The sequence below is a fragment of the Cuculus canorus genome, chromosome 2, assembly GCF_017976375.1.
Source record: "Cuculus canorus isolate bCucCan1 chromosome 2, bCucCan1.pri, whole genome shotgun sequence".
Taxonomy (NCBI): domain Eukaryota; kingdom Metazoa; phylum Chordata; class Aves; order Cuculiformes; family Cuculidae; genus Cuculus; species Cuculus canorus.
In genome coordinates this window covers 89,612,897-89,636,971 of record NC_071402.1, presented here as the reverse complement: position 1 = coordinate 89,636,971, position 24,075 = coordinate 89,612,897, and the positions used below count along the sequence as shown (strand labels likewise).

Here is a 24,075-nt window from a genome sequence, read left to right as displayed (position 1 = left end):
AACTGCAAGCTTCAAGTACAATTTGTTTCTATTTCTATTAGTTTCACTGAAGAGATGGTCTTGGACTAAGGACTGCATTGGGCTCTTACAGTGATGACTAGGGGTAAAACTCTGCTAGAAACGCCTAAAGAAAACGTGCATTGCATTTAAAGTAACATTGCAGTAGGTTATTGCAGTGATTTCTGCTGCATAGCCTCTGTTTGCAGCAGAAATTGAGGACCTGTATTTTCAACATTGATTGTAAAGACTCTCCTTCTCCCACAAGATTAGGTGCATCATGTTACAGTACTTCTTGGCTCTGTCCCATGGGACATGACAACATTGTGTGCTGAAACCAGGAGGCTTCTGCAGATCTTTTAGCTGGTCTAATTTGGGCTTGACTGTGCTTGAAACTTAAGCTGGTGTCCAGTGGGGTTAGCACTGAACACAATGAGCTTTATACCTCAATTGTATGGAAATAAGAACCAAACAACTCCCACTAGCTTTGCATCCCATTTTCTCCCAAATTAAAACCCCAAAAGTATCATTAATGTTGAAACTTGATGAATTTCTGTGCTTGGAGCATTTATGCAATCAAGCCCAAAGGTTTTTTAGCTTGCATAGGGGTTGTTTTTTTCCAGCAATCTGTACTAAAACCACTGTATTACTTTTGCTTCATTTTTCACTTTCTTTTGAGGCTTCACAGTGTGTTCAGTTGAGAGTCAACTCTTGGTTGAGGTAGCAGACATTATTTATTAAGGAAAAAATAATTGCTGTCCTATGCAAACACAAAACAAATTTGTAGGTGCTTTGTTAACCTTCTTATGTCGAGAGTGATCAGAGTTGCCCATCAGATTTTTCCCTTTATTTATAAGGAGAAGGTGTTATGTCACCTTCCATGACCTTTTTCAGTGTGAACCGAACCATATATATGTTCTAAGGTACTCTGGTCTTTATAATATGACAAATAATAAAAAGGGCTTTAGGGAAAATACTTATCATATGTCTGTCTGGAAGGAAAAAAATACACAAGGCCAAAGCAGTAATTGACTTAGAACACTATAAAGGGAAATATCTTTTCTCTTAGAGAAAAGAGCCTCGATTCACACATAAGCTGCACCAAGTAGAACTGATGAATACAGTACAATAGTCCTAACAGATTCACTACAAGCCCTGTCCTGAATAAGAAGAAAAAGAAACAAAGAGGAAGGGGGCAGGGAAATGGTTTCCTTCTTGCTCTCAGGAACAGTTAGAAAAATAGAGTGCTGAGCAATATAGGAAAAAAAAAGGAAAAATAGTCACATATTATTCATGCTTCACTCGTGTTTGGTACATTCACAGAGGCATATTAGGCATGAAAAGAACTCTGAAATGTAAATAGAGACATTCATTGTGTGGTTTTACTTTATTTTTTTGAGGGGGAAGGGAACAGAGCGAATGGACTCCCCACTCTGCTGTTTCTCAGAAGGAATCCCTTATGAATCCATTCTGATGAAAGCATAATTAACCTTGTTTTTGTTAACGGGTCTTTCCTTTGTAGCTCACATAACAAAAAACGGAGGAGAACATGGGCCACCTTGGTGACTGAGGAAACATCATAAAAATTGAGGATGAGGTGGTTGTGCATGAACTGAAAGTATGATGGGCTTGAATTTAATTCCGGTAATTACACTAATGATGCAGAATATAGCCAGACCAAAATAACTCAGGTAATTACTTAGCATATTGCTCTAGTTTCTGCAATGGTAGTCATTGTTTATATCTCTAATTATGCCATGTAGACACATCAAATCACTCACGCTTGTTTTGACTTGAAGTATTTGAAGAAGCAAACACTGATGAGCTGTATCTTATGGATGCTGCTATGTGAATGAATGCAATTCAGTAATACTTGTTCATCAGGTTCAGGGCCCAATCCTGCATGTCTTTCATACTCCGCATTCCTGTTGCTTTGATTTCCTTGTATATTTCTTTCATTGAGAACTTCTCCTTGCCTTGAGCAGATGTTGAAGGGCTCCATATTCACATAGTTGAGCACTTAGTGTGCCCTTAATTTTAAGAGCACAAGTAGTCTAATGCAGGTCAGCTGGACTGCTCGTATGTCTTAAGGGAGAGTTACCACTGCTTAGGATACAGCCAGAGATTTCAGCATCTAAAACAAGGCCAATTGCTTATCCTGGGGCAGTGTAACAAGAGCAAAGAAAGAATTTGTTCCAATTACTAACAACAGTAGCAGAAAGAAATGCCCAACTTGAAGTTATTACCCTTTGCCTACTGTTTTTAAACTGAGTGGTTTTCCTTCACAATAATAAGAAAAAAAAAAAGAAGAACATTAGAGCTGCTTCATCCTTAAAAAAAAATTGCTAAGATTCCTTAGCATGTGCAAATGGCTCTGTTGTGCATTTACAGCTCTAGTGGACATACACAGTGTGATTTTTTCCTCTCTGCAAAACAGTATGTTCTCTAAGGGTTGAATACAAGTCCATGTGCCAAGTGCTACAAATATTCCAGCCTTTAGGACAACCTCTTTCTGCAGTCCTAGGCAAGCTACTTTCTCTGTTCCGTGGCTGTGTCTCCCCTTCTGCAGACTCAGAATAATAATGCTTGTCTTTTTGGACACTTCAGGGCTTTCCATTTCAATGTGCAATACAAATTTGCAGCATTAGGCCATACAAAGAATCATTACAAACTATATGGGCCAGTACTGTGGACCTTTGACTGCCCGACTGGCTAATTGCACTAGGCTAAGAGTCTGAAAACACAGATAAATTTTGTCTTGCATATTTTTATGCCAGTGTTTTCTTTCATAACCTGCAGGAATATTTAATTTATTTTGCTCTGCTGGAAATGTAGAGAAGATATACTTTCTATATTGTCTCCAGGAAAAAGGCTCATAAAGGGTAAATTGTTCCACTAGGAATATTCTCCTATTAGATGAAGCTAGTTTACCCTTTGGCAGGAATATACCTAGCTTTCAAATGCAGTTACAGCTCCTTGAGCATTTATAATACACTTTTTAATGGAAAGAATTTCAGGCTTTTCTATTAAATCAAATTCAATGTCAACTCTGAGGCAAAGAAGGGGTCTTTAAAGCAGCTTTTTACTCAGAAAACATGTTACAGATTCTAAAAATAGGTTGTGCATATATTAATGGCTGTATTATGAGGTAGCCAAAGCTGGAAGGATGTTGAGCACTTTTTCAACTCCCATTGGCTCCAGGATGGCTCAGTACTTCACAGAATCAGCCTGAGGGAGAGAGGAGTAGAACAAAGTGAGAATACACAGTCCCAGCAGTGCTCTGGCTGTGTATGCAAACCTTTTTCAGTCAAACTGCCCAACAGGAGCATGAAAGGATGTTTCAGTCAGTAGCTCATTTCATCAAGGACTCTCTCTCACCAAAGGTGTTCAGGAAGGGACGATCTGGTCAAATGAACTAAACGCTACAACAGGAGGAGCTGCTTTGCCTTTGGATTGCACATCTTAAAAATAAAAAAGCGTTAACAGAAGGGTGTACATCATGAGAGAACATAAAAAGAATGCCCACTCCAAATTGTTTGCAGGTATTACAGAGGTGTGGGCTGCTTTTTAAACCTCATTATCTTAATTTCAATATGTAAGCAGATAAAACTTCAATCCCTCTTACTTTCTGAATTATTTTTGGTACTGTTGAGCAACAGGTAAGCATTTTATTTATTCCAGCACCACACTGGCAACAGAGCAGAATGAGTTAACTGAGCATCTTTGCAAAGGCTCTGGTCTCCTGTGTTTACAAATCTGCTAGCTAAGGCTGAAAATGTGACTCAGTCCTTTACTGTAGAGTCCAAGCTGTCCATGTTTTCACAGCAGGAATTATTTTTAAAAGTCACCAGGCAAGAAGACTTTGGTGACTCCAGTCTCAGTGACTCCCAAGACTGCTTTTTGACTTGTTAAGAAGTGGCTTGATGAAATCTTGGAGTTTTGAAAAGTTAGAAGGAGCTATTAACATATTAATGGAGCAAGCCTCCTACCCCAAGGCAGGCAGTGCACCCTTCCTGCCCCTCTCAGGCTCTTTCCGGGGTGATGCACCAAGGCTCAGACTCCTTCCTTAGTTCAGTATTTTCCAACACTTGAGTTTTGGTGGCAGTATCAGCTGAGGGAAATATCTCCCCTCTCTGCCCTTGGCTGTTTCTTCCTGTTCCATACCTGAATACTGTTTTAACTCAGATCATCTGACAGGGGTAATCACTGCAGTGCAGGAAAATGTAACCCTTTGACAGAGCTGGCAAAGATAGGGTGCCTTCAGATCACAGCCTGCCTCTGTCCTTGAGCTCCAACTTGACACTTCCAGGACAATCATTGCCTTTAGGTGTTCCTGCCCCACAGAGACTCTGCAACACCTCTCACCTGGTTTGGGTGGAGTTGCATATTGGCTGGTTAGTGACTGCTGATATTTCAATAATCCATTTGTTTCAAAGAGGCTAATGATCTAAACTGAAGTAGTGAAACCTGCCAGCTTCACTGGGAGTGCTCAGAAAAGAGCCTGTCTATTTTTTCCATAAAATGAAAATCACTTTGTTTATCCCTTGTTTGCAGTAGTAGATACTCCTTATTGCTTGCTATAAAGCCTGTCGCCAAAATGAGGGCTTTAACTACAAATACACTACAAAAGCCTGTTCCTACCCTGCGAAGTATATAGTTCATGGATATAGACAGAAAGAGGCTGAATCATTACACCTTTTTGTTAATCGGGTTGAGGGCATCATTGCAAAAGGGAGCTCTAAAATTACTTTCAAACAATAACAGGGAGATATCTTATCTTGATGAAGTTCATGCCAAATGCATATGCAGTCTGGGAAATGATAATTGTTGAGGACTGTAACTGGTGAGGGCAAAAGAAAGTGCTGCAGTGGACTGCAGGGTGTAAGACATGTAGAGAAAATGTAGATAGTATGGAAATAGCTTTCAGAATTCTTCATACCCTTCTTGTATATGACAGACGGCAAGCATCCCTATAATTTCCAGTGAAGAAACCTGAAAAAACAGGGCTGACAGATGTCATATCACAGCACAAGGCTTGAAACACAGGCTTTCTCAACTTCATCTGTGTTTCTAGCCATGGTTCGCGTTGCAAATTTAAGAGGCTAGAGTTACCTGTCTTTGGGCTTCCAAGCCCTGTGATTTGGTCCTGGCCTCTTCTCAAATTCAGACAATTTTGCCATATCACTTTCATTGTGTTTGCATCACATGAAGAATTGAGAGTGAGTTTTTGGGCGGGGTAACCTTCACAGGGCCTGAGTCCTTTCAGTAAGCTGATTAGAAGGAAGTGGTAAGTACTCTGCGGGTCTTTTAAATTAATGAGATTGTTTGCCACTTTGCAAAAGTAAAATGGAAGATTGGACAATTGATAAGTAGAGTACAAACTAATAAGTGGCCAAGAAAATACATGTGTTCCCATAACATTTTATGGCTCAAATCAGTGAGACAGTAAGATCCCAACAGTGCAAGGGGATAAAACATAGACTCAGCCTACATCTTCATTCTCTTAAGGTGCAATTGCCACTACTTACTTTTGTCTTGAAATTTAAATATGGAAAATAGTAATGCTACATGTCACACAAGAAGGAATAAAACGTGTTTTAGTAAAAGCCTGTATTTGAAGAAAGGCAAATACATGTTTCCCATTTTCTGCTGAAGAGCAGCTGCTGCACACTGCCTCTGTCCATGCTGCATACACACAAAAACCTTGTCCAATGCAAATGCCAGCCCTTTATGAACTCTTAAAATGGAACAAAAGATACAATTTGTAGAGCAATAATAAAAGATGCTGACAATAAAACATACTTTCATCTGGAATAATTTCATCTATCCTTTGGGACTATCCATCATTCTTGCACATCCATTTTACATTCCACATTACAGGTAAACTTGCGAGTCCTGACATCTTCCTCAGCACACCATTAAAGTAACACAAATATTTATTTTCTGTGCATGAGTATTTCCCTGGCAAAACTTCTCTGGAACCACACAGTAAGAGATGATTATTACTAAACAAACATTCATAAACAGCAATTGTGCCCATATTTAATGGCTAGCCAGCATTACAGTGAGGTAATAGGGACACTCAGGAGCATACTTGGGAGGTGAGAGGACCTATATATGCATGCCCTGCCACCTGAGCTGAGAATGAGATTAAGTTGCAGTGGGCTACTGACAGAACCACAAGCAACAGGGTACGCATGCCACACATGCTCAGTGGCAGGATTTAAAGCTGTCCTACAGTTTTACTCCAAAAAGGGGATGTTGTATTTCTGTACTTACTCTATTAAGATTCCTCTTTCTGGAACAGTATCATATGGGAGAATAATGAACTGATCCTAGAAATGCTGCACGTGCAACGTTAGGCATAGGAGTACTTCTACATTTCGGACTCCTAAAATTCAGGATCTGGCATCAGCATGTCAGCTTCAAGCCCTTTAGATGTAGAATTTTTGGCATAGGCTCACTTTATATGAGCAAGCAGGGACAGGCATGTGGGGTTTTATGTGATTTTCCTATTTTAATGAAGTTGGAAGAGTGGCACCAGTCAGACTGAAAGAGAAAAATAGAACCAAGCATTTAATGCTCAAGCCTACAGGACAGTGCATGCCATCCTTAATCCACCAGAAGTTGCGAACTCCCAACCAAGACCTTAGAGAATCCAACTGAAGCCAGAGCTCTGATAAGGTGCTGAGAGCCTCAGAGGTCTGCTAATTTACACAGAGTTTGTGGGCAGGCCTACAACACAAAAAAATTGTTCCATTGCAAAGGCAGAAAAATATCATTCAGAACGAGCAGAGGGCAAGTACTTTCCTTGATTAAATAGAAGCAAAGCAAGGCTGACATCTTTAAAAAACAGGGGTTACTCTCACTGTTCTCTTCCTAGAAGTTTTGCTTCCTTAGGATGTGTGGTTATGTTGGGTTACTGAGCAACTGTCAGAACAGAAGGTATTTTGTTTTCTTGTTTTGTTTTCACATGGAAGAACTGGGAAGACCACCATGTACTGGAACAAGAGGAGGGATTACAAAAGCCTACCTCAAACAAAAGAAGTTGTATGAAGATCTTCCTACAGTGCAAAGGCTCTCAACAATTCCTTTCCTGTGGAGCCACACTAAATACTCCAAACATGGGGTACTCAGGAGATATCTAGCCTGACAGTAATATGAAAATCCTTTTTGTAGTGATGCAAGGTGAAGTGGGTGGGCCTCTGCCACACACTTTGCTTAATGAAGAGAAACACGGCTCTCCTTGGAAAGTGTGTGACTTCAAGTTGTTTTCTTTGTTTGGTTTATATCACAGCTACAGGCCCAGTGCTGCTCTCAATGAAATCGGTTTGGTAGGAACCGATGCTGAGCACCTCAAGATCTGCTCTGACATCTTAAGTATAGCCCATCCTGTTTTGAAAAATGCTGATTTCTTTAAAGAAATATCTTCAGGTGCTGTAGAGCGAGGCTGCAGTAAACAGGCACATGACTTTCTGTTTGGAGAGACAGGGCTCAGTTGTCTGCATTCTTTACATATGACTGTGCTTCAGAACTAAACCCAGTTTTGTTACATAGAAGACAAATCAAGAAAATATACAATTAGTGGATAGGGAGATTGGGATGCGATTGCATTTGTTGGTTTAGTGTTGGTTTACCACAGAGCCATGCGGCATCTGAATGATTTAGGCAGTTACTAGCAACATGTTATCTATTGAAAAGATTTAGTTATTTAATTATGCACTTTACAGAAAACAAGTAAGTATTTTTCACCTCTCCTGTGCTTTTATGTGCTGTTCCAAGCTGATCCATCTGCAATGTTCTCCAAATACTAGATTTTGGCTGATACCTGTAACAGCACTCTCGTCTCTGGGCTCCGCTGATTTTTCTGAGCAGTTAACAGCACCCTAATTGTTACCAAGTGAATTCCTGGCACACTGAGCCGCAGATGTCATGTTGGCAAAAACTGGCTTAAATTTGATAATACATAGTGTGAGTGCAGTGACCTCTGACCTCCCCAAATTATGCAAACAGGAAGAGTCTCTCCCACCCTGGGCTATGGCATGACGTGACCCCAGGAAGATGCCCGATGCCTTCCTCTGCCTCACTGAACATCTCTGCAGCAGAAAGCCTGGTGCTGGAGGCTACTGCTTTCAAGCGGAGGCCTGGCTGATGCATCCCATGTCACCATGTTGTCAGTTGCTTCAACTTCAGTATGAAGCAGAGCCCAGAGACGAGAGTGCTGTTACAGGTATTTTACAAAGGCGTGTAGCGATAGGATGAGGGGGAATGGCACAGGTTGCCCAAGGAGGCTGTGGGTGCCCCATCCCTGCAGGTGTTCAAAGCCAGGTTGGATGGGGCCTTGGGCAGCCTGATCTAGTGGGAGGTGTCCCTGCCCATAGCAGGGGGGCTGGAACTGGATGATCTTTAAGGTCCTCTCCAACCCAAACTGTTCTATGATCCTATGATTCACTTTCTCATACTTTTCTTTTCTGTAAGGGACCTCCCTCTCCCTGAAGATGCCAGCACGGCTGCCGGGGGTCTCCGTTTGGGCTTTCCAGGGCACAGAGGGACGTTTTTCCCCCGCGAGACAGCCTCGGTGCAGCAGCTGGAAGCGCGTAAGCCATTCCCTTCCTCTCTCGGCTGATCGGGATGGAAATTTAACAATTTAAAAAAAAAAAAAAAAAGGAAAAAAACTTCTGAGGTCACAGTAAGGGAAAAAAATTTCCTCGTCATGTCTGTGGCATCGACGAAATCGTCCCGAGAAGGAAGAGGAGGGTCCCGGCGCGGGGACCGTCTGCGAGGCGGCTGAGCTCCGGCGGGGAGGGCAGGGCAGGGCAGGGCCGGGGGTGGCCGTGGGGCGGGTGGCGCCCCCTTCTCCCTTCCTCCTCCTCCTCTTCCTCCTCCCCTTTCTCCTGTTCGCTCGGCGGCGCGGGGCGGCGCGCTTCGCCCTCCGGCGGGGGATGCGGCGGCGGGATGGCTTCGGCCGTGTTTGAGGGCACCTCGCTGGTGAACATGTACGTGCGGGGCTGCTGGGTGAACGGGATCCGGCGGCTCATCATCAGCCGGAGGGGCGACGAGGAGGAGTTCTACGAGATCCGCACCGAGTGGTCGGACCGCAACATCCTCTACCTGCACCGCAGCTACTCCGACCTCGGGCGCCTCTTCAAGCGCCTCCTCGACTCCTTCCCCGAGGACCGGCCCGAGCTGTCCCGCTCTCCTTTGCTCCAAGGTTCGAGCAGCATCCGAGGGCTCAAGCCGGAGCTTCCCCGGGAGAGGGGAACGGGGGGAGCGGGGCGAGGAGCCGGAGCCGCTGCGGGACGGGGCGGGGGGGAGCGGAGCTGCGGGGGCGTTTGGCGATGGGAAACTCCTCCTGTTGGTTTCTGTTGTATCGTTTATTTTGTCGATATACGGGTGGGATGAAGGGCTGCCCCAGCAACCCATCGGGGCGAGTCCCGCAGGGAGGAGAGCCCAGCCCCGAGGCTGTCCCCGCTGGGCTGGGGGGCAGAGGGGACTCCGTGCCCCTCCTCGCTGCCTCCGGCCTCCTTCCCGGCTGTGCAAGCGGGGTGTTGGCAGGAAAAGGGCTGGAGCTGAAAAATCTCCCCATGTTGGTATGTTGTTTGCCACAAGGAGAGCGAGGGGGGGGGAAGAGTCAGCGACGCTTGCCAGGAGATGGAGCGACTCTGGGAGCTGGCATGATTCCTCGCATAACTTCTGCAAAACAGGGGAATTGCACCAGCAGTTCTGTGTTTTTGTGTCTGAAGTGGATTATCCCAGCTCCGGGGATGTTGCCCATGCTCAGGCCTCTCTGTGCAGAGTAGAAAGTACTTGTGAGCTGTTTTGGAGATTGCTTTTGATTTCTTTAATCTCTGGGGTATTTTTTAGACATGGCTGTGTGGTTTTCTCTAACATCGTTGGGGTTGGAACTACACTATCTTTAAAGTCCCTTCTAACCCTAACTATTCTATGATTCTAACTATTCTGTGTTTCAAGTGTGTAGAGTGGTGCGGAACATCCATTCAGCTGAAAATAGATGTGTTCGTAGCACTTCCAGTCTTATAGATAGTTACTTATAGATGATTTGATTGAACAGAAATGGGGAGAACCAGATATTCCTTGTCTGCTTTCTTCTGTGAGAGGATGGGGAAGACCCTGCTCTCTCTTTGCCTCACACTTTGCTAGTGTTGACCCCCTCGCCTTGCATAGGGTCTGTATTTTGACATTCCCGGCGCTGGTTCTCCTTCCTGGGATTGATTTCTGAGCCCTATCTGTGGGACAGCGGGCTCTGTTCCCGGACAGGAGGCAGCGCCGGCGGGTCTCTGCCGGGGTTACTCACCAAGGATGTTTTCTGATGGGTGCTTCAAGTGAGACAGTTTTTTTTCTATTGGCCTGCCAGATGCCTGACCTCTGGGAGAGCGGCAGGGCTGCGCTTATACCTTTCCCTCTCCCCGTCTTCTTCCCGCGGCGGTGCGGGAGCCGCATCCCGCTCCCCGGCTGGGCTTTCCCGGTGCCGGGAGGAGGCAGCTGGGCTCCAGCCGCCACTCGCAGGCACCGAGTGCCCTCTGCAGACAGCCAGGACAGGAGCAGGGCTGCCGGCGTGGCTGCAGCCTCGCCATCCAGCCCCCCCCCGCCAGCCCCGAGGTGCGGGGTTGGAGATGCTGGGGTACCGCACTGGGGCTGGTTCCCCCCACTTAGGGGCAGGCTGGAAATGGGGGAGTCCTCTGGCTGTTCCTGCAGATTCCCCGCCCCATCTCTCAGCCCTGCCGTATGCCCGGCACAGCGTACTTTTCCAGTATCTCACACAATGAGGTTGCTGACCACGGATCTAAAATATTGTGACAATACATTATCCGTTGTGAGTGCCCTACCTGAAGTACTCCGAGTGTGATTTTTAGTAGTGCTGAGTGGCAATAATTTCTAACTAACATGGCCTTTAAGTCTATGTGCCCCATCCCTGAAGATGTTCGAGGCCAGGTTGGATGGCTCCTTGGGCAGCCTGATCTAGTGGGAGGTGTCCCTGCCCATGGCAGGGCGGTTGGAACCAGACAATCTTTGAGGTCCCTTCCAAACCAAACTATTGTATGATTCTATGATATGGCACCTGGGCCACAGCTTTCGAGGATGCAGGTATGTCTGGAACTAGTCTGCCTGTAGGCTGCCGGGCACAGCACCTGCCAGGGTCACTGTAACTAAAATTTGACTTCCCAGGGCACCTGTAGTCCTTGTACTTGTTGGCTTTATGGGGTCAGAAGAGTAGTTTGGCAGCTGGGCTGGGGCATGTGCTGGGTCTGGCTGGAAATGGACTTGCTCCCTGCTGGCCGTGGCCTCCTGCCCCTTCTACTGTGTGCCTTCCTCATTGCTTAGGCACAGGAGCCCCTGTGCATCCTAAATCCATTCTCATTCCTGAGTGCCCCTCTCAAGTGAGTGTGTTTTCTCTCTTGCCTCAAGATCTGTCATGCCTTTCACAAGTTATTAAACTTTTCCACATCTCTCTGAGACATCATTTGTGCAGTTGGAGCCAGTCCCTTGCACTGTCTTTATATCAGGTTCCAAGTAACATACACCATTGGTGCATTAACAGTCAAGAAAGAGGAAATATCTTCAGCCTGTGATGCTCCGTTCTTGCCTACAACCTGGAGCCAGCAACTTTCACTTATCCTTTTCTCAGGAATAAGTGTACTGGTTTCAGTAGAATCAGGAATGAGCAAAGCATCAGACCAGGATTTGAAAAACCGAAACCCAATATAAGCAGATCCTGATCTGTTCAGCTTCGTGGAGGGGTGAGGGTTAACTTTGAAACAGAGGTGGAATAAAAATCAGGATTAGTTTCTAAGTAATGGCAGCATGCTTCACAATTTCAGTAACACTTTGTTTAAAATCACGCTGCTCCTGCTTTAAAGAAAACCACTTTTCAGAGTATGCTTCTCTGCATACAGAACACTTACATCATACGAGCATTTTAAAGTGACTGGCCACAGCCTTGTGTAACTTCACAAAGTTAAAACATGACAATCTCATTTAACCAGGTGACATTGATGCAGAGCTTTGGCTGTGCATAGCGATTGCACGGGGCACGTCCGGTCTTTAGAAAATTGGTGGGGTAAGCATGGTTTCTTCATGTCCTGTTTAAAAGTAGACATCCTGCTCCCTACAGTAAAGCTCAATATACTTAACCCAACAAAAACCTCTGACAAAAGCATACTCTTATGTGTGTTAGTATTCAGTCATATATGTTTGTGTGTATTTTTATATACATACAAACACATTTGCATATGTATGTGAGTTTGCATATGTGTGTGTGTTTATCTCAGGCTTTCTGAAAGACGGTGACTATTAGCTGTGCCTTTTATCTGGAGGAAGTGGTAGAATGTTGCAAACCAAATTTGCATTGCATTGAAGGATTCCAAAGTTCCTACAGATTTGCCTGAGGAGCATTAAAAGGACTAGCACTATCCTACAGCTCGGTCACGCTGCAGTGCATTACATTTAAAGGATGTATTTGAGAAGCGCAAGCTTGAGCTGTTACTAACATTTTTAAAGATTTTTTTTTAAAGCGTCAGCAGTATTAGAGAGAGTTGGTTGTTACCATCATAGCTGGTTTCAGCAAACAGCTAATACTGAGGAGGAGCGTGCTCCTTTTCTTGTTCAGCAATAGCAAACCCATCCTCTCCTTTCCTTTCTACATGACCCCATCCTCTCGAGCTGACTTCCACAATGCTCTCCCTCTCCATATTTCTCAGAGCTGCAGATTGCCTTGAGATTACAGAGAAGAGGATAGGAGGTATATTTTTCTTCACTGGCTGTTCATCTTACCCTTTCTTTGATATGAGAAGAGAGGACGTCCCAGGGAGGAGCATGGCATCCATTCAATCTGGTCTCATCTTTGATAACTAATAACAACACGTGGCAAAGTGCACTCTGCATCTGGAGTTTACCGTGATGTTAAGGGTCAAGGACATTCAACAACACAAACCATCTTACTAGTAAGCTGGTAAACAAGGTTAGATATGTGCATACCTGTGAATGACTAAGTGTGATTCACTGTGATGTTACTAGTAACTTGCTAGTATTTTGTTTGTGTCTGAAATGTGCCTATCCCTTGCTCCAGGCAAGTGCACAAAAGAGGATCACAGAAAAACACAGGCTAGTTCACTCTTTGCAGAGCTAGAACACAGCCTAATGTTACTAAACTGTCTGCTTCTATATGTAAAATAAGCAACTATTGTATGTAAATCAGTCTTAATGAGAAGGACAGCACTATGGACTTAGAACCAACTTAAAATTGCTGATTTAGAAATAGTTGCAACAGACCTGATAGTCACTGGAAGTGAAGTATACATAAACCTGGAAAAGTACCCTCCCCTCCCATTGTCTCTAGGTATATTACTTCTAAGGGGTTCTCATCTGATATTTATCCTAGAACTTGATTCAGCTTCAGTGCAGTCAGACACCTGCCTCTGACTTCCACATGGGCAGGATCAGCCCCATAAGTGCTGGAGCAGGAAGCCATAAGGGTGCATTAGCAGCCTTTCAAAGTTGGGATATATTTCGCCCTTGGAGTAGAAGGGTGGTTTCTGGCAATCCTCCTCTGCCACTATTTCATCGTCTTTGTCATCAAAACTGAGGCTTAGATACTTTTCCAATGTCGCAGTTCATATTGCACCTACATTTAGCGTCTGGTCCTGCTCTGATACTCTGAGCCATCAAGTAAGAAGTTCTTTGAAGTCTTACAGATTATTTTTTTCACTAGATGGACTCTCTCTTCCCATAGTATTGATTTTCCTTCCCTTTCTTTCTTTCCATGCCTTCACTGACTCATTTTGCTCTGTCGTGGCCTTTTTTTCCCCTCGCTTTCCTTTCTGTTATTTTCCTCTCTGCTTCTCTAAGTTGCTTTCCCTGAGCCACTTTCTGTTTCCTTTCTTTGCCTCCAGGTTTCCCTCACCACCTTGCTGCTGTCCGTGGTTATCTGTGGCTCTCCAGGACTTTTCTGTTGTCTTTTGCCAGCCCTCAAGCTCTGTCCGTCTCTAGAAGCTGGTGGAGAATTCCTATAGGAATTTGGTGTCTGTAGCTTCCCTTGTAGCACAGAGTTATAAGAGAGTCACTCTTCCCCTGCAGCAGACCTTGAGCAGTCCCCACCAGACAACTAATGCTGAGCTCTAGCTCCGAGGCTCATGCCTGCTCTCCAGCATGTTTGCCTCATGTGAGAAGGAGGTGATCGGCTGTTTTCTCTGTCCGAGTGGCTGTGCACCAGGAAGGACATGGGAAGTTCCTCGAAGACTGCCGTTAGAAGGGCTTAGACAAAGCAGAAGGCAGTTCTCAAAGAGCTTGCCCAAGAACATTATGTTTGCTTGCATATGTCACATTCATAACTTACGTTTTTCTATATACTGCATTATAATGTTGTTGTTTACAAGACCATCTGGGAGTGTGATTTATGAGAACAGGGAGTTCTATGGAGCAGCATAGTGGTTTCCACAGACAGCAGCTGTGTTTGGGTGCTGTGACAATACAGATAAATGCACTGCATCTATTGTGCTCTTTTCATGTTGACATTGTCAACAGTTCATTAGTGGAGCTTGCTTAGAGCTTCTGTCTGGCAGACAAAGGATGAAGCTCTTGGTTATCAGGCTCTAGCAGCACTGTGTAACTGAAATCAAGTTTGGGGCTTATGGGTTTGTTTTTTATTAGCTGAATTTCATGGTTCATCGATAATGATGGAGATAAATTAAGCTGGCTGTGTCATTATAAAGCTAGGCACAAGTTGCCTTTTTGTGGTGTGTTGAAGCAAGGTGTCTGAGAGGCTTTTGGTAAAAAGGAATGGAAATAAGGTTTTTTTTTCATGACAGGTCTCACCTGATAAGAAACCAGTGCTAAAAATGGCTGCAGGATCTTGCATTTTTCATCAGGCTTTGACTGCTTTGTTTGCTTTTATCTCACGCTTCTTTGACATCTTTTTGTGTCTTGTGACTCATCAGGCATCAAGACAGGGAGCCCTGTGGGGAAAACCTGTCTGCTGAGTTCTGTCACCAGGAGGTGTCATCTCCCCTCCAGAGATCCTAAGAGATCCTGTAACTATTAATACATGTGTGGAAAACACATCCACTGGAAGGTCTGGACTTCAAGGCTTTTACCTTGCCTCCTGTGCTTTGCACACATATTCGGACGTGCCAGGGTCCTCAGGTGGTCATGGTCACAACCTTTGCTCTGGGGGCTTTCAGTTGGACAGTTGTCTGCTCCATCCATATTTTTACATCTGCTGTATATGAACTCTAGAAGAAGAAATGGCCTGTGCTGGAGCTAGATGTGTGCAGTGCAGGCAGGGTTTTGAAAACTCTCTGTCTTTCTCTGTTTAAAATATTTCTCTCAGTATCTTCAAGATGCTCATTGCTACCTAGTGGGACTTCTAAAAGTGACCCACATGCAGTTTGGGTACTCATACCTCTTAAAAAAAACTGTCCCTATTTTGTTGCTCAACATCAAGTTTAAGAAAGGCAGCACAATATGTAACACATTTTAAAAATCTACACCTACCTTAACCCGTCTTTTCAACTCCGTAGTATCCTTTTAGCTGCTCCCTGAGTAATGCCATCAAGATGGATTCTGTCAGTGATACTGCATAAACAGTTAGTCCTTTGTAAAGGCTGTAAAGACTGTAGTGACTCTTATCGTATGAGATAGATGAATTTTTCCCATGAGAAGAAGGAGAAAGTGTGTCTGCCTCAAGAGAGGATTGTTGTAGAATTAAGAAAGAGAGGAGTTGCCAGAGCTGCCAAACTAAGTCAGACCATCGCTGTAGCTAGCTCTGGGATCCTGTCCCTAGTCATGAGAACCAGAGGCTGCAGAAGACCGCATAAATAACCAGCAGAGAACAGAAAAGTGACAGTAGTGGTCTCTAGTAATTGGATATCTGATATCCCTGATTGCCTATAATTATCTCCCCCTCTCTGGATCTTATCATGTCTTTGGACTTAAGGGATTCCTGTGCTGTTATTTCTGCAGAGTTATTAAAGAAAAGTTATGTGAAACAAGCTTTCCCATCTGCTTTTTTTTTTTTTCCAATTTCCTGCCTTTACATACCCCTGAGTATTCCTTTGTCCTTCTAACAACCTTTTATTCTCTTCTCCTCCATCAGAGGAGAGGCAGTTTTGGCCTCTTCAGAGTCCAATCTGAGATAGGTGGCTAATCCTGTAGTTCCCAGACAGCGACTTTTAGGGTTGCTGTGGGGAAGAGGGACGCGACCAGGGGAGCAGCTGGGAGGAGAGAGGTGATATGGCCATAAAGCAGGGAAAGATGCCAGCTGAAGTTGTATTGAGAAGAGAAGAGAGAGGAAATGGGATACAACACAAAGGAGCAAAAAAACTGAAGTCATTGAGCTGAGCTGCCACCTTTCAGCTCTGATCCATGTCCCAGCTGAGTAGCTTCAATTCCTGCACGATACTGTGGAATATCTATCTGTGAGGACATTCAGAAGTCAACAAGACATGGTCCATAGCAGCCTGATCTGACTTTGGACTTGCCCTTTCTTTGGATGAACCGGATTGAGCTCTTCCACTGAACATTATTCTGTGATTTTTCTATATCTCTTCTTGTGGCTGTTCTAGCGTGAGGGACCAGCTATTACTCCACCTAAATCTTGAATTGTGTGTGCACACACATGGGTTACAACATATCTGAGGGAAAAGAGGAATGAGGGTTCAGGATGAAAAAGATCGAGCACTGCAGTGTTAACTAGTACTGTAACTGGTGAAAAGGAGCATATCTGCTGATAAACCCATACAGTCTGGTCATGGGAGAGAGCAGAGTAGCAGTCTTCTGTGCAAGACAGCTTATGTGTCCTCCCTAAAGATTTGAAATCCGTAACTGCTGCTCATGGACTTGTACAAAGAGATAAGGATGGGGTCAAGATCTGAATCTATAGGCCTTAAATTTTTCTTGCAGTGTAGATTAGTAGAACACAATAAGATTTGCCCCTGGATTTATTTGCTACTCCTTTTTCCACTTTGAAATCTACTCTGCAGTCTTCCCATAGGGCATGGAGAGAGGATTAGTTGAGGAAGGCTCAATACAATATTTTAATCTTCATGTACATACTAAAATGCACAGCATTTAGGAATATAATCATTCCTTCTTGCACACACCTTCAGAAAGCACACCTTGGCTTCTGCTCTTGTTTGGCCTCAAAGTAGGAGATCTCTTGGACAGCCTTTCTTCGTTTTACTGACCACAAGCCTGAAGTAGAGTCCTTCGGATTGGAGAAATAAGGTTTGCCCACAGTTTGAGATCATGTATACATAGCAACTTGTACATAGCAACACATCTCCAGAAAACAGACTTCTCGGTGTCATCATTGAGAGATGGTATATGAGACATGTTTGACTTATGCATGGACTTCTTTTCTGGAAGGCATTAGAGGGTTGTTGAGACAATGTGCTCATTGTGGAAACTCACTACCAGGACTGCACTGTGATTTCATTATGAGCTATGGAGCACATGCTGTAATTCCTGTCCTGCGTCATTTGGTAGAAGCACACAGCATTATCTGTGATTGTCAGAACAACATTAGTTGCAGATTTGGTGGCTCACATGGCAGCAATAAGACAAGCATACCAGGACTTGTGTGTTGACATCAGGAATTGGCTCCCCATTCATTCTTCTTCTCTGCTGGTCTCGTTTCCTGCTCATTTGCAGCTCTGGGCCCCTCACCCACGCTGTGAGCCAGTGTGCCAGGTACGCAGCTGCTTGCTTGCTCTCTTTCAGACTCCTGCAGCTGCTTCAGCACCAGAGTCCCAGAGCAGGAAGGATGCTGCAGGCCTCTGCTGCTGTTTGTGCTGTGTTTTTCCAGAGGCGTGTTGTTATGCCTAAAGTTGCTATGTATGCATGGTCTCAAACTGCGTCCTTTTATTCAGTCTTAAGGATTCCACTTGGGACTGCTGGTCAGCAAACAGGCAGAGAAGATACCAAAGGGATTGTCTTCTCCTTTCCTAAAATGAGGTCACTGGCTAGGGGGTTGTACACCCAGTAGACCCCTGATAGAAGCAAATATCCCAGGTACAGTTGAGTGTGACCCTGGGTTAGGTGGTGTGCCTGTGTTGTCCCTCGTGACAGCGTGTGAGCTTGCTTGTGTGCAAGGTGAAGAAATCTTAGAGGTTTGTGGTATCTGGCAACGGGGTTTGTGGTAAAAAAGGAGCCGGTAGGGCTCCAGTTTACTTCAAGCCTTATAAATGTAGTTGTTTATAGCATTTAAATCACTTGAAATGAGAGTTAATTATTCAAGCACAATACGGGTAACAAGACAGAAAGCAAAGTTTTCCTGGGAGGGATTTGCATGTGTTTTCCATTAGCAGTCAGACAGCGGCCAGGGCAGAGAAAAAGGCATGAGAACAGCCTTTCACCATGACCTCACAAAGAGATTTCCAAGCTCTGAGCTCAGCCCTGTTACATGACTGAACAAGTGGAAGAACTCGCAACTGGTTCCAGGCTACTTTTTTGCTTTATTGGTGTCATATTTTTATTTTGTAGCAAACTGTCTGAAAAAGGGTACTTGGGGTCTAAAAGTCTCAGATGGGAAAATAGACATGTATTTATGGTCTGTAGGCAGAGACACAACAGCCTCAGGATATGTTGTAGCTGCTGTATGGATGCTACATATGTGACCAGTGAATCCCATGCACTCCAGATGCATCCAGCTTGTGGTGTGTTGATGTCAGCGCTAATGAATATTGGAGGTGCTGTGCTCTGACTGTGGAGTCAGCTGGCATGTGACTTTTATCTGTTTGTCTAGACTTTCCAGCCTCTGGAGATCCTACACCACTCTCTGGCCTTTTTTCTTTTTTTTTTTTTATTCTTTCTCTCTTTCTCATCAAAGCTTCCAAACAGGGAAAAGATGACAGGCAGGGTAGAAACCCCCACAAAGGGAAGATGGAAAGCTCTGGTGCAGTTCTGTGGCCCTTCCTTATACGAGTCCTGATTCCTGCTCAAACTCAGTCGAGCTACTTAAATGAACACATAGTGCCTGGGTGAGAAAGGAGTTTAAATCAGACATCCCAACTTGCAGTCTTTTGCTGCTTCTGTGAAGGCTGGGGTTTCCTGAGGTGAAGCCTTTGACAAGAGTGGTTGGAGGTATTTCCCGCTGCTCACCTAATTGTGCTGGCAGAGCACAGACAGCCCTGTGTTGCGGTGTGGGAAAGGAAATGACTTGCAGGAGAGGGTGAGAGCACCTTAAAGCAGTGTTGCCACCAGAGACTTCACCTCATGAAACCACAGCATTTCTCATGCACATATATGCTGTGGTTGATGACAGCAACCATTTAGCGGGCACTGGGAGAAAACAAAAAGAAGGACCAGGGCTTGTCCTGGCTACTTGGGCAGGCAGTGCCTTGCTCTGGGAAGCATGGCTGTGGGGTTGTAAGCAATCCCTTGGGTTATGGGATCATAGGCTATGACTAACTAAAAATCATGAGGGCATCTGTTAACTCTTAAATTAAATCAGACTTGTAGAATTAAGATAAGTGAGGGCCTTACAAACTTTGTGGCTATTGCAGAAGAAATTATAGAGTTCTAAATATATATATAGCCAGTCAAGTGGTTTCTGTGTATGTGGACTGTAGACATATGAAAAGGAAGGCTTTAGCCCAGCCAAACTGAATTCCCTGTGCAGGGAATTCATGTAAGGTCAGCAACTTTAAACCTCAAAGCTGTACATCTGTAGTCATTAAGCATATACACAGGCAGCTGTCCAGGCAGATGTATCACTTACTCTCCTTCCTACGCTGTCTGCCTTTTGGTTTTGATATGACTAAAAGCTTCAGTAGGGAATAGTTTTTATTGTGTCAGATGTTACAAGTTGTCTGTGCCAGTTTCCAAGTTGGAGTGTGGGTTTGCATGGCTGGTGCCTTTCCAAGAGCTGGAAAGGGAAATAATACCAGAGCTGGAAATTCCTGGTGACTGCAAGAAGCTGTAAAACCTCCCACTGGGTGATCTGTTATAGTGCGACAGGCTTACAGCCTTGTCTGACTTCTCTTGCTGAAGCATAAAAAGGCTATATGCATCTGCAGATGCTTTCACTGATTACTAATGAGAGCAAATCCTTACTGCTTGGCTGGTTTTCCTTACAGGATGAATGCTCAGTGTTGCTGAGGTGTTTTTTGGTTTGATTTTTTTTTTTGTGTTTTCCCTTTTCTCCCCATGGTCCTAATATCTTAATATATTTGAAAGTATCCCTTTTCCTGAGAAAATACTAGTATCAACAGTAAATGCTTATTTGGGAAAAGATCCGAGGTTGAGGACAGATTTGAGAGAAAGGAGTTGAATGCTGAATTCCAGATGGGTCAGCAATGAGGTGTTAGCCTGGAAGCTGGGAGCTGCAGTCAGGCGGTCTCTGTTCTATCTGTATCAATCAGTATTTATACAGACTGGAGCAGGACGAACAGGAGAAGTGGAGGCACATCATGGAAACCAGCACTCTGGTGGCCATCTCCATTTTCTCTGATGTGGGCTGTGTCAGGGCAACAGCATATTTCTAACATCATAGGCGAGTGCCTGAACCACGAGACTGTTAGCAGCTTCTTTTTAGGGAAGATGAAAAGACTTTTTTTTAAAGGTTTGGGCTTTGTTCAGATGTGGGATGAGAACGTGTTTGTGAAGGGGTGAACCCCTGCCTGCTCACACCCATTAGTTAAGAAGATTAGGGGTTCTGGTCTGCAATTCAGGTCTGTACCATCAAGCACAACTCAGCTAATAAGCAGTCTCAGGACCCATGCAGATGAGTTATTTCACATTTATAGCCTTTCAGAGAATTTCCATGAAAAGCAACCTGACTGTAGTATACACTGGTCAAAGCAGGATACATGGCAGCCGTTTTTACGTGCCTGCTAGTATGCTCTGCTCCACCGTCAGGAGAGGGAGTGAGGTGTACTGGGGTGAGGTGGTAGCGGTGCTAACAAAAGTAGGCAAAATGAGGGACTGTCAAGCAATAGAAAGGCTTATGCAACCAGGTTACTTTTGTGGGACAACTATCAACTAAACCTGGTTGCTCTGGAGACAATCTCTGTTTTTTTTAGAGCTGTAATCTGAGGAGTCGCGCTTTAGTCTGGAAAGTTTGTACAGGATCATTTCTCATCAGTAACAAGCAACAAGGACTGATGCAGACTGAATGTTTTGTGGATGTTGCCCTCACACCATGCATGTTTGATGGCTCTTTCTGTGTGTTTGGCTTTTGTATAGGGAGATGGAGATGCATAAAGATTTTAGCATTTACTATTTTAGTATAGTGAAGTGGTTTTTCACAGACTGTATTGCAGATTTTTAGTTTTTGTCTTTACTTAGATGGGTTTTATTTGTTTGATCTTTTTCTCCTCTAGCTTTTTGTATTTTTTTATTTTAGCAGTGAAGCTTGTTAAATTTAATAGTCTGTAAGGTATTTAATTTTCATGCATGTATTCTGTTCCTTGGAAAAGCTGCCCAAATGTAGATCTGAAATGATGATTGGGTTAGAAAAAGTATGTTACAAAGATCAGAAATAAAAGGGCTACTAGAGGGATGCAACATTTTGGGGTTTACTTCTTATATTTCCTGTACGTTCATGTAACTTGTGCTACAATTTTCCTGAATCTGCTAGAGGAAAGGGAAGTTACAGGTGTCCTGCAGGTTATACACATGAAATATGATGTTACAGTTGAAGATCTCCATACTGAACAATTCAAAATAAGAATCATTGTAATGCATCATTCTGGACATTGGACAGCAAAATTTCCATTTTAATCCCTTCTGCAGCACTGTGATAAATCAGTGAGTAATAAAAAAGATAATCCAAAAGTTGTTTTGCATTTGAAGAATAGGATACTGAGAAATCTTCCTTGGGCCACTCACTGGGGTTTACATTCAGAGAAATAAAAGCCTGCCCTCAAAGCCTTTTGTTTAGCTTGTGTTTAACCTTTTCCTCTTATCTATGGGTTGCCCGTTTTTGTTTTCTTGGGTTTTTGTTTGCTTTTTATTGACAGAAAAAAGGGTGAATCATGGTTCTTGGAAATAGAAAACAGGCTGTATGATTATCACTGCTGGGAATGCTGTGTAGTGAAACTGTGGGTTAGGGAGTAGGTGGTTCTACTTCTGCTTGTCTTGCAACTCCTAGATATGATCATAAACAGCTGAATTTGTATCAGACTTTCAACTTTGCTTGTAACTACACCCGCCTCAGTTTGAGGTACACCCTTTATCATCAGTGTGGGTTAAAAGACATTTCTGGGAGGCATGATATCTGAGGTTGTTCTACATCTTCTTGAGCAGTTGCTTCTGGTTGCTGAAGTGTGCACTTAAGATGTGCTTTTGTCTATACTCACGATCTGTTTACTTTGTTTCTAGGGCTCATCACAATAAAAGAAGCCCATGATATAGAAGCCAGACTTAATGAAGTGGAAAAGCTTCTGAAGACTATTATAAACATGCCCTGGAAGGTGAGTAAGCCGAGTTCCTCATTTAGCCCAGCTTGACTCTTCCTTGATGGTGACACGCATTCTCATGCAGATTAGAAAGTGTTGGGCTTTGCCAAACTCTATAAGAAGCAGCACTTTATTGAATATATTGGAGAAGTGCTGAGTGCCAGAATTATTTAATGGTATCTCCAGGCTGTCGCTCGTAATAAGTTTTTCTACTGTACTATGGAGGAGTGGAAAGGAAGAAGAGAGACAAAGCAAACTACTGGTAAAAACAGATGTCTGTTTCTTTTTTCTCTTTTTAAGTATTCGAGATCTGAAGTTGTCCTCACATTCTTTGAGAGATCTCCTTTGGACCAAGTTCTAAAAAATGACAATGTCCATAAGATTCAGCCAAGCTTCCAAAGTCCAGTTAAAATATCAGGTAAGAGTTGTTAGCTTCCTACATATGACACAAGAATAACAAAAGTAAAATTACTTTGTTTGTTGTTTCCCTTATTCTTTTTCCACCAACAATTAAAAAGATAATTCTCCATAGTCTGTGTTATAATATAGAACATATTATTAGCCTTGACATAATGTGCAACACACATTTAGGCAGCAAAGTGGCAGGTGAAATTGAAGGCAAATAAATGCGAAGCAGTGGATGTGAGGAAAATGCAGTCGTCGCTATTGTCACATATGATAGTTCTATTGCCACTTATGAAGGAGATTTTGAGGCTATTGATGCAGTTATGTGAAAATGTAAGGTCAATGCCAAGTGGTGAGCAAAACCAGCAGTGAGAGTATTAGATATTTTTAGGAAAGAAGGGGTGAGCAGAAGAAAGGAGCACCACCCCACCTTCACTACAGTGTACGCAATTCTGGTCTCTCCATCTCAGAAAGGATGCAATAGAATTTAAAACCATACAAATAGGGTACAAGGATTCAGATCATTGAACGCTTCTCTAAGAAAATGGTTAAATAAAGAAGGGCACTTCAGCTTTGATAAGAGATGACAGAATGTGTTTATGATGGAATTCTACAAAGCTGTGAATAGAGGGTTGATTACCCTGTACTTCTTATGAAACAAGAACTGTAGGTTATGCAATAACACTGACAGACAACAGACTTTAAACAAACAAACAAATAGGTTATAATATTGTTTTGTTTCTGTATGGAACACGGTTGAGGAATGGAATTCATTGTCACAGGTTATGGTGGAACTGAAAGCATAAATTACTTCAAAAAGGAATTAGGCAAGCAAGTTGAGGAAAATTACATTGAGACCTGTCACAGGTGGAGACAGAGGCAGTTTCTAAGCCACAGATTGTTGGTAGGTAAAATGGAGAGCAGTATTATTCTGTCCTTGCCTATCCTTTCAGCCTTTCCCATCTGCATCTGCTACTGACCGTTGTTAAACAGTTCGTGGACTTTTACTGTGCCTGATTTTGTATTTTTATACTGAAATGTTTTATGTGAGCCTAATGGCAACTGCTGGTTTAGTGTTGGCAGAAGAGTCTATTTCCAAGGTGCATGAAGTGTTTAACGTGAAACTAGTATCAGTTTTCTGAGGTACTAAAAGTCCATTGATTAATGGCCCATCAGCAGGTTAACATGCTAAAGGTATAAACAGTGTGTCTTCAAGACTGATCTTATACACAGGGTAGATTTTTTGCAATTGTTCTTG

General features: G+C 43.6%; 1 protein-coding gene across 2 annotated transcripts in view; it reads left to right on the top strand.

The window, feature by feature from the left end:
* Nucleotides 1-24,075, top strand: part of PXDC1 (PX domain containing 1) — a 50,200-nt gene that overhangs the window by 15,301 nt on the left and 10,824 nt on the right. The window contains exons 2-4 of one of the 2 annotated variants that reach the window (XM_054058104.1): nt 8,476-8,594; nt 22,336-22,427; nt 22,713-22,830. In XM_054058104.1, coding sequence (XP_053914079.1) covers nt 8,476-8,594; nt 22,336-22,427; nt 22,713-22,830 — 329 coding nt within the window. Of the gene's footprint in view, nt 1-8,475; nt 8,595-8,849; nt 9,209-22,335; nt 22,428-22,712; nt 22,831-24,075 lie in introns of those variants that run through there. The other variant, XM_054058103.1, reaches the window with a different exon arrangement.